General features: G+C 54.7%; 1 protein-coding gene across 2 annotated transcripts in view; it reads right to left on the minus strand.

Moving 5' to 3' along the window:
* TCF4 (transcription factor 4) overlaps positions 1–11641 on the minus strand; it is a 58614-nt gene extending 46973 nt beyond the window's left edge. The window contains exons 1-4 of one of the 2 annotated variants that reach the window (XM_015848235.2): positions 11277–11641; positions 9831–9922; positions 5255–5327; positions 912–973 (exon numbers count right to left, since the gene is read on the minus strand). In XM_015848235.2, coding sequence (XP_015703721.1) covers positions 912–973; positions 5255–5327; positions 9831–9922; positions 11277–11391 — 342 coding nt within the window. In that variant the 5' untranslated portion in view covers positions 11392–11641. Of the gene's footprint in view, positions 1–911; positions 974–5254; positions 5328–9830; positions 9923–10893; positions 11075–11276 lie in introns of those variants that run through there. The other variant, XM_015848234.2, reaches the window with a different exon arrangement.
* Between the last annotated feature and the right edge of the window lie 220 nt (positions 11642–11861).

The raw sequence follows: 11861 nt of genomic DNA on the forward strand, positions 1-11861 counted from the left end.
CCATAGGACCCCATAGGACCCCATAGGACCTCATAAGACCCTATAGGAATCAATAGGACCTCATAGATCCCATAGGACCCCATAAGGCCCCCATAAGACCCCATAGGACCCCATAGGACCCCATAAGACCCCATAGCACCCCATAAGACCCCATAGGACCCCATAAGACCCCATAGAAACCAATAGGACCCTATAAGACCCCATAGGACCCCATAAGACCCCATAGGACCCCATAAGACCCCATAGGACCCCATAAGACCCCATAGGATCCAATAAGACCCCATAGGATCCCATAAGACCCCATAGGAACCAATAGGACCCCATAGACCCCATAGGACCCCATAAGACCCCATAGGACCCCATAGGACCCCATAGGAATCAATAGGACCCCATAAGACCCCATAGGAATCAATAGGACCCCATCAGACCCCATAGGACCCCATAGGACCCCATAAGACCCCATAGGACCCCATAGGAATCAATAGGACCCCATAGGACCCCATAGGACCCCATAAGACCCCATAGGGACCCCATAGGACCCCATAAGAGCCCACAGAAACCAAAAGAACCCTATAAGACCCCATAGGACCTCATAGCGACAAATAGGACCCCATAGACCCCATAGGACCCCATAAGACCCCATAGGACCCCATAAGACCCCATAGGACCCCATAGGACCCCATAAGCCCCCATAGGACCCCATTGGACCCCATAAGACCCCATAGGACCCCATAGGACCCCATAAGACCCCATAGGACCCCATAAGACCCCATGGAGACCCCATAGGACCCCATAGAGACAAATAGGACCCCATAGGAATCAATAGGACCCCATAGGACCCCATAAGACCCCATAGGACCCCATAGGACCCCATGAAGACCCCATAATTAATATGGCCGCCATATACTTACCCTGGATGGACTCGGATGTCCCGCGTTCCCCCAGGACCCTGAGCTACTTCTGTCTTCTCCATCTATGGGGCAAAATAAAGGGGGTTTTAATGGGGTCTTATGGGGTCATATGGGGTTATATGGGGCTCTATGGGGTCTTATGGGGTCTTATGGGGTCCTATGGGGTCCTATGGGGCTCTATAGGGCTCTATGGGGTCCTATTGGTTCCTATGGGGTCCTATGGGGTTTCTATGGGGCTCTATTGGGTCCTATGGGGCTCTATGGGTCTCTATGGGGTCTATGGGGCTCTATGGGGTCTATGGGGCTCTATGGGGTCTATGGGGCTCTATGAGGCTCCATGGGCTGCTATGGGGCACTATGGAGTAGCTATGGGGTGCTATGGGGTCTCTTTGGGTCCCTATGGGTCACTATGTGGTGTCTATGGGGCTCTATGGGGTCTTATGGGGTCTATGGGGTCTTATGGGGTCTCTATAGGGTCTCTATGGGGCAGTATGTCTCTATAGGGTCTCTATGGGATTCTATGGGGTCCTATGGGGCTCTATGGGGTCTTATGGGGTCCAATGGATCCCTATTTGGCAGCTATGGGTCTTATGGGGTCTCTATGGGGTTCTATGGGGTCCTATGGGGTCCTATGGGGTCTTATAGCGTCCTATGGGGTCCTATGGATCCCTATTTGGCAGCTATGGGGTTCTATGGGGTTCTATGGGGCTCTATGGGGTTCTATGGGGTCTCTATGGGGCTCTATGGGTCCTATTTGGCAGCTATGGGTCTTATAGGGTCTTATGGGGTCTCTATGGGGTCTTATGGGGTCCTATGGGGTCCTATGGGGTCTTATGGGGTCTCTATGGGGTGATATGGGGTCTTATGGGGCTCTATGGGGTCTTATGGGGTCCTATGGGGCTCTATGGGTTCTTATGGGGTCCTATGGATCCCTATTTGGCAGCTATGGGGCTCTATGGGGCTCTATGGGGTCTATGGGGTCTATATGGGGTCTATATGGGGTCCTATGGGGTCTGTATGGGGTTCAGTGGGTCTCTATGGGGCTCTATGGGGTGTCTACAGGCACTATGGGGCGATATGGGGTGTCTATGTGGTTCTATGGGGCTCTATGGTGTGGCTGTAGGGCCTTATGTGGTGTCTATGGGGCACTATGTTGTGCTATGGGGTGCTATGGGGCTCTATGGGGTGCTATGGGGCTCTATGGGGTCTCTATGGGGTCCTATGGGTCCCTATTTGGCAGCTATGGGGCTCTATGGGGCTCTATGGGGTCCTATGGGGGCTCTATGGGGTCCTATGGGGCTCTATAGGTCTCTATGGGGTTCTATGGGGCTCTATGGGGTCTCTATGGGGCACTATGGGGTCTCTATGGGGCTCTATGGGTCACTATGGGGCAGCTATGGGGCTCTATGGGGCTCTATGGGGTCCTATGGGGCTCTATGGGGTCCTATGGGGTCCTATGGGGTCCTATGGATCACTATTTGGCAGCTATGGGGTTCTATGGGGTTCTATGGGGTGCTATGGGGCTCTATGGGGTTCTATGGGGTCTTATGGGGTCTCTATGGGGTCCTATGGGGTCTCTATGGGGTCTCTATGGGGTCCTATGGGATCTTATGGGGTCCTATGGGGTCCTACGGGGCTCTATGGGTCCTATGGTGTTATATGGGGCTCTATGGGGTCTTATGGGCAATATGGGGTCTCAGTGGGGCTCTATGGGTCCATATGGGATCCTATGGGTCTCAGTGGGGCTCTATGGGTCCATATGGGATCCTATAGGGCACTATGGGTCAGTATTTGGCAGTTATGGGGCTCTATGGGGTCTTATGGGGTCCTATGGGGTCTTATGGGGTCTCTATAGGGTCCTATGGGGCTCTATGGGTCTCTATGGGGTCTCTATGGGATTCTATGGGGTCCTATGGGACTCTATGGGGTCTTATGGGGTCCTATCGATCCCTATAAGGCAGCTATGGGTCTTATGGGGTCTCTATGGGGTCTTATGGGGTCCTATGGATCCCTACGGGGCAGCTATGGGGTCTAATGGACCCATAGTGACGCCATACCATCACCACGTAGAGCCCCATAACACCCCATAAAACCCCATAAAACCCCATAAAACCCCATAGGAATCAATAGGACCCCATAGAGCCCCATAAGACCCCATAGGTGTCCCATAGGACCCCTATAGAGACCCCGTAAGACCTCACAGGATCCCATAGAGCCCCATAGCACCCCATAGAACCCCATAAGACCCCATAGAGCCCCATAGGACCCCATAGGGACCCCATAGGACCCCATAGAACCCCATAGAGACCCCATAGAGACCCCATAGGACCCCATAGTGCCCCATAGAGCCCCATAGCGACCCCATAGTGACCCATAGAGCCCCATAGGACCCCATAGACACCCCATAGAGCCCCATAGAGCCCCATAGAGCCCCATAGCTGCCCCATAAAACCCCATAGACCCCATAGAGACCCCATAGAGACCCATAGCTGCCAAATAGAGACCCATAGAACCCCATAGAGCCCCATAGGACCCCATAGAACCCCATATAACCCCATATAACCCCATAGGACCCCATATAACCCCATATCTCCCCATAGAACCCCATATCACCCCATATAACCCCATAGGACCCCATAGGACCACATAGAGACACATAGGGAACGCACAGAATCCCATAGGACCCCAGAAGACCCCATAGGGACCCCATAGAGCCCCACAGCGCCCCATAGAGAACCCATAAGACCCCATAGCCACCCCATAGAGCCCCATATCACCCCATAGGGACCCCATATCACCCCATAGAACCCCATAAGACCCCATAGGACCCCATAGGGACCCCATAAGAGTCCATAGGAATCAGTAGGACCACACAGAGCCCCGTATCACCCCATAGAGCCCCATATCACCCCATAAGACCCCATAGAGACCCCATAAGACCCCATAGGAATCTATAGGACCCCATAGAACCCCATAGGACCCCATAGAACGCCATAAGACCCCATAAGACCCCATAAGACCCCATAGGACACCGTAGAGACCCAAATCACCCCATAAGACCCAATATCACCCCATAGAACCCCATAAGACCCCATACGACCCCATAGGACCTCGTATCACTCAATAGAACCCCATAAGAACCCCATCGGACCCCATACAACCCCATAGGACCCCATAGGGACCCCATAAGACTCCATAGGAATCAATACGACCCCATTATCACCCCATAAGACCCCATAAGACCCCATAAGACCCCATAGACCCCATATCACCCCATAGGACCCCATAAGACCCCATAGGACCCCATAGACCCCATAGAGCTCCATAGGACCCCATAGAGACCCCATTGAGACCCATAGAGCCCCATAGCAAACCATAGCACCCCATAGTCACCCATAGCGCCCCATAGGAACCCCGTATCACCCCATAGTAGGTTACAGGGTACGTTCTGGAGCCGCTGAAGTGATAAGACCCCATAAAACCCCATAGAGCCCCATATCAACCCATAAGACCCCATAGAGCCCCATAAGACCCCATAGGAATCAATAGGACCCCATAGAACCCCATAGAACCCCATAGGACCCCATAGGACCCCATAAGACCCCATAGAACGCCATAAGACCCCATACAACCCCATAGGACCCCATAAGACCCCATAAGACCCCATAGAGCCCCATAGGGACCCCATATCACCCCATAGTAGGTTATAGGGTACGTACTGGAGCCGCTGAAGTGATAAGACCCCATAGGACCCCATAGAGCCCCATATCACCCCATAAGACCCCATAGAGCCCCATAAGACCCCATAGAGCCCCATAAGACCCCATAGGATCCCATAGGGACCCGATAGGACCCCACAGGACCCCAGAGACCCATAGAGCCCCCATAGAGACCCATATCACCCCATAGGACCCCATAGGACCCCATAGAACCCCATAGGACCCCATAGAGAACCCCATAAGACCCCATAGAACCCCATAGCGCCCCATAGATCCCCATAGACACCCCATAGACTCCCCATAGAGCCCCATAGGGACCCCATAGCGCCCCATAGAGACCCCATTCTTCCGCATAGAGCCCCATAGCAAACCATAGCACCCCATAGTCACCCATAGCGCCCCATGAGACCCCATAGGACCCCATAATACTCCATAGGAATCTATAGGACCACATAGGACCCCATAGGACCGTATAAGACCCCATAGAGCCTCATAAGACCCCATAGGACCCCATAGGACCCCATAGAATCCCATAAGACCCCATATACCCCATAAGACCCCATAGGACCCCATAGGACCCCATAAGACCCCATATGACCCCACAGAAGGTTATAGGGTACGTACTGGAGCCGCTGAAGTGGCCGCTCGCCAACGACGTGGGTCCGTTCTTTCCACCGCTGACGGGAGGCGAAAACATCTAAAAAAACCCAAAAAAAACCCTATTAAAAAAGACCCTAAAAATCCCAAAATCCCAAAAAAAAAACAAAAAAACCCCAAAAAAACCCCAAATCCCTTCGATTCTTCGCCTCCGTCCCGTATAATCCCATGTTGGTCTATAGGGAATCGAAGAAGGGATGGGGGATATGGGAGGTTGTAGGGCCAAAGCTTGACCCTATAAGTGGATAATGAGGCCCTAAATCAGCCCTAAATCCATATGTCCCCACAGGACCCCATAGAGACCCCATAGAGACCCCATAAGACTCCATAGGAATCAACAGCACCCCATAGAGCCCCATAGAGACCCCATAGGGACCCCATAGGGACCCATAGAGACCCCATAGAGACCCCATAAGACTCCATAGGAATCAATAGCACCCCATAGAGCCCCATATCACCCCATAGAGCCCCATAAGACCCCATAGAGACCCCATAAGACCCCATAGGAACCCATAGCACCCCATAGAGCCCCATAACACCCCATAGGACCCCATAGAGCCCCATAGCGCCCCATAGGAACCCCATAAGACCCCATAGAACCCCATAGCGCCCCATAGAACCCCATAGGACCCCATAGAGCCCCATAGGGACCCCATATCACCTCATAGAACCCCATAAGACCCCATAGGACTTCATAAGACCCCATAGAACCCCATAAGACCCCATAGGGACCCCATAGGACCCCATAGAGCCCCATAGGACCCCATAGGGAACCCATATCACCCCATAGAACCCCATAAGACCCCATAGGACCCCATAAGACCCCATAAGACCCCATAGGAATCAATAGGACCTCATAGAACCCCATAGGACCCCATAGGGACCCATAAAACCCCATAGGACCCCATAGGGACCCATAGGACCCCATAAGACCCCATAGGACCTCATAAGACCCCATAGGGACCCCATAAGACCCCATAGGGACCCCATAAGACCCCACAGGATGGGTTTGAGATGGCTATGGGGCTATATATGGATATGGGATGGATATGGGATGGATATCGGGAGGATATGGGATGGATATGGGGTGGATATGGGGTGGATATGGGGTGGATATGGGGTGGATATGGGGTGGATATGGGGTGGATATGGGGTGGATATGGGGTGGATATGGGGGGGATATGGGGTAGATATGGGGTGGATATGGGGTGGATATGGGATGGATATGGGACGTGTATGGGATGGACTCCAGAAAATGGATATGGGATCGACATGGGAAGAATATGGGATGGATATGGGATGGGGTATGGATATGGGATGGATATTAGGATGGATATGGGATGGATATTGGGATGGATAAGGGATGGATATCGGGATCGATACTGGGATCAATATTAGGATGGATATTGGGATGGATTTAGGGATGGATATAGGATGGATATTAGGATGGATATTGGGATGGATATCAGGATGGATATTAGGATTGATATCAGGATGGATATGGGATGGATATCGGGATGGATATGGGATGGATATCGGGATGGATATGGGATGGATATTGGGATGGATATCGGCATGTCTATCGGGATGGATTTAGGGATGGATATCGGGATGATGTCGGGATGGACATCGGGATTGATATCCGGATGTCGGGATGTCTATCGGGATGGACATTGGGATGATGTCGGAATGGACATCGGGATCGATATCTGGATGTCGGGATGGATGTCGGGATAGACGTCAGGTAGAGGTCAGGATGTCTATCAGGATGGATGTCGGGATGATGTTGGGATGGACGTCGGGATGGACGTCGGGTGGATGTTGGGATGGATATCGGGATCGATATCCGGAGGTCAGGATGATGTCGGGATGGATGTTGGGATAGATATCCGGATGTTGGGATGGATGTCAGGATGGCTGTCGGGATATCGGGATGTCTGTCGGGATGTCTATAAGGATAGATATCCGGATGTCGGGATGACGTCGGGATGGATGTCAGGATGACATCGGGATAGATATCCGGTGTCGGGATGGATGTCGGGATGGACATCGGGATGGACATCAGGATAGATATCCAGATATCGGGATGGACATCGGGATGGATGTCAGGATGATGTCAGGATGATGTCGGGATGGATGTCGGGTAGATATCAGGATGGACATCGGGATAGATATCCGGATGTCGGAATGATGTCAGGATGATGTTGGGATGATGTTGTGATGCCTATCGGGATCAATATCCGGATGTCAGGATGGATGTCGGGATGGATGTCGGGATGATGTCGGGATGGACGTCGGGATCGATATCCGGATATCGGGATGGATGTCGGGATGTCCATAAGGATCGATATCCGGATATCGGGATGAATGTCGGGATGTCCATAAGGATAGATATCCGGATGTCGGGATGGATGTCGGGTAGACATCGGGATGGACATCGGGATCGATATCCGGATGTCGGGTAAATGTCGGGATGTCCATAAGGATCGATATCCGGATGTCGGGACGGATGTCGGGATGCGTATCAGGATGGATATCCAGATGTCGGGATGGATGTCGGGATAGATATCCGGATATCGGGATGGATGTCGAGTAGATGTCGGGATGGACGTCAGGATCATGTCGGGATGTCTATCGGGATCGATATCCGGATGTCGGGATGGATGTCAGGTAGATATTGGGATGGACATCGGGATCGATATCCGGATGTCGGGATGGATGTCTGGTAGACGTCGGGATGGATATCCGGATTTCAGGATGGATTTCGGGATGTCTATCGGGATAGATATCCGTATGTCAGGATGGATGTAGGGTAGATGTCGGGATGGACGTCGGGATGGATGTCGGGATGGACATCGGGATAGATATCCGAATGTCGAGATGGACGTCGGAATGATGTCGGAATGGACGTCAGGATCATGTCGGGATGTCTATTAGGATCGATATCCAGATGTCAGGATGGATGTCGGGATGTCTGTCGGGTAGATGTCTATTGGGATTGATATCCAGATGTCAGGATGTCAGGATGGACGTCGGGATAAATATCCGGATGTCGGGATGGATGTCAGGTGGATGTGAATTGGGATCGATATCCGGATATCAGGCTGGACGTCGGGATGATGTCAGGATGTCTATAAGGATAGATATCCGGATGTTGGGATGGATGTCGGGATGTCTATAAGGATAGATATCCGGATGTTGGGATGGATGTCGGGATGATGTCGGGATGTCTATCAGGATAGATATCCAGATATCCGAATGTTGGGATGGATGCCGGGTAGATGTCGATTGGGATCGATATCTGGATATCAGGATGAATGTCGGGATGATGTCGGGATGTCCATAAGGATAGATATCCGGATGTCGGGATGGATGTCGGGTAGATGTTGGGATGGATGTCGGGATCGATATCCGGATATCGGGATGAATGTCGGGATGTCCATAAGGATAGATATCCGGATGTCGGGATGAATGTTGGGATGGATGTCGGGATGCCTATCAGGATGGATATCCAGATATCCGGATGTCAGGATGGATGTCGGGATGGATGTCGGGATGATGTCGGGATGGGCGTCGGGATCGATATCCGGATATCGGGATGGATGTCGGAATGTCCATAAGGATAGATATCCGGATGTTGGGATGGATGTCGGGTAGACGTCGGGATGGACATCGGGATCAATATCCGGATGTCGGGTAAATGTTGGGATGTCCATAAGGATCGATATCCGGATGTCGGGATGATGTCACGATGGATGTCGGGATGGATGTCAGGATGATGTCGGGATGTCTATCAGGATCGATATCCGGATGTCGGGTAAATGTCGGGTTGTCTATCAGGATAGATATCCAGATGTTGGGATGATGTCGGGATGATGTTGGGATGGATGTCGGGATCGATATCCGGATATCAGGATGAATGTTGGGATGTCCATAAGGATAGATATCCGGATGTCGGGATGGATGTCGGGTAGACGTCGGGATGGACATCGGGATTGATATCCGGATGTCGGGTAAATGTCAGGATGTCCATAAGGATCGATATCCGGATGTCGGGATGGATGTGAGGATGATGTCGGGATGTCTATCAGGATGGATATCCAGATGTCGGGATGGATGTGGGGAAGATGTCGGGATGTCTGATGTCTGTAGGGACGGAGGCAGCGTCGCGTCCCTTGCCGTGCGGCGGCAGCTCCCGGCCGAGAGCCGCGTGTCGGCTCCGTGCGGCGCAGATAAACCCCGCGATTCACATCAGCTGCTGCAGCGAATCATCGTCAGCATCATCCCCATCCCGTGTGCTCCCAGATCAGCGGAACAGCGGCTGGTTCAGGTTGGGGTTGTGGGTATTGGGTCGGAGCAGGAAGGTATTTACCGTATGCGGAGCTGCCGCTTACAAACTACCCACTGCGATCGCAATCCGCTGCTTTGGGGTTGGCTTTGCCTTTTTTTTTTTTTTTTTTGTCGGCTTTTTTTAGTTTAAAAGATCGGTTCAAAGCTATTTTGTTTTACAGCTGTTGTTAATTTCCACCGTCGGGTTTCTTACCGCGCTGAAATCCAGTAAATCACTCAGCTCTTTGTCCGTCCCTAAGGCAGCCATTCGCTGGTGGTGATGCATTGGAGCCCAATCACGCCGACCTAAAAACCAAGGGAAACAAGAAGCAAAATCACAACCGGGGGGATCCGAGGGGGCTCCGGCTCCGGATGTGGGGGGTGGGAGCAGGGAGGGAAGATGGAGGGGCCGCAAAACGGGGCTGGACGGAGCCGGGAGCCGCCGCTCAGCGCCGCGGGGTCGGGGCGGGGGAGGCGGCTGCGGGCGGCCCCAGCATCGCCGTGCAACAGGAGGGTCCCGCAGCCCAACTGCGGCCGCGCACACACAACTTTCCCCGCTCCGACCCCGCTCCGTCCGCGCAACGCGGCGCTGGAAGGCGGAGAGCGAGCAACAGAAAGAGCGACGGGAAACAACAACAACAAAAAGGGGAGGGGGAAAGGGAGGAAGGAAAGTGCCGGGAGCGGGGACAGCGGCGGGACACGGAACCGGGGAGAGCGGGGGAACCGGGCGGGGGGAACCGGGACAGCGAGAGCGGGACCGGGGGAGGACGGAGGGAGAAGGAAGGGAGGAGGGAAGGGAGGAAGGAAGGAAGGCCGGGAAGGAGCCCCGCGCCGCGCCCCGAGCAGGGACGAGCGACACGGCGAGCACCGACACGAGAAACGAGCACCGAACCGAGCCGGGCTGTATTGAGCCGAGCCGGGCACCGAGCACCGAGCCGGGCATTGAGAGTCGTATCGCCCCGCTCTGAGCCGAGCACCGAGCCGGGCTGCACCGAGCCGAGCCGGGCACCACGCCGTGCCGAGCCGTGCTGTGCTGTGCTGTGCTGTGCCGTACACCGAGCCGGACCGCCCCGCTCCGAGCCGAGCACCGCGCCGTGCTGTATCGCGCCGTGCTGTATTGAGCCGTGCTGTGCCGTGCACGGAGCCGTGCGTTGAGCCGTTCCGCCCCGCACCGAGCCGGGCACCACGCCGTGCACCGAGCCGAGCTGTGCCGTGCCGAGTACCGAGCCGAGTACCGAGCCGTGCATTGAGCCGTGCTGTGCCGTGCTGTGCCGTACCCCATGCCGTGCCCCACACCGAGCCGTGCTGTGCTGTATCTCCCCGCACCGAGCCGAGCAGCACGGCGTGCCGAGCCGAGCTGTGCCCCACACCGACCGAGCCGAGCACCGAGCCGTGCCGTGCACGGAGCCGAGCAGTCCCGTACGGTGCCGTGCTGTATCGCATCGCACCGCCCCGTACCGCACTGAACCAAACCGAGCTGTACCGCCCCGTACCGCGCTGTACTGAACCGAACCGCACCGAACCGTACGGAACCGCTCTGTACCGTACCGCACCGAACCGCCCCGTGCTCCGTACGGTACCGAACCGAACCTCCCGTTCCCGTCCCGTTCCCATCCCATCCCATCCCGTCCCATCCCGTTCCATCCCGTTCATCCCGTACCGCCGGTCGCGGCTCTGCGCGCTGCGGTTCCCGCGTTGCGCTCATGGATGCGCGCCGTGTTGCGCTGCCCGCCCGGTTTCGGCGCACAGTGCGCGCAGCGCCCGCACCGACACATGGCGGGACACGTGACACGCGGCGGGACCGGCCCCTTCGTACGGAACCAACGGGGACAAACCGGGATGGACGGAGCGACAACGGGAACCAACGGGATGGACGGAGTAACGACAGGAACGGGGGGTACAGAGTAACCGGGATGGACGGAGTAACAACGAACCGGGATGGACAACACAACAACCGGGATGGGCAGAAACTAACCGGGATGAACGGAGTAACCGGGATGGGCAGGAACAGTGACCGGGCTGTACAACGGAACCGGGCCGTACACAGTAACCGGGCCGAACCAAAACGAACCGGGCCGTACAACGTAGTAACACCGGGGCCGTACAAAGTAACGGGGCCGTACAACGTAACGTAACCGGGCCGTACAACGTAACAACGGGGCCATACAAAGTAACGGGGCCGTACACAGTAACGGGGCTGTGCACAGTAACAACACCGGGTCCGTACAACGTACCGTAACGGGTC

Source organism: Coturnix japonica, chromosome Z (genome assembly GCF_001577835.2).
Source record: "Coturnix japonica isolate 7356 chromosome Z, Coturnix japonica 2.1, whole genome shotgun sequence".
NCBI lineage: Eukaryota > Metazoa > Chordata > Aves > Galliformes > Phasianidae > Coturnix > Coturnix japonica.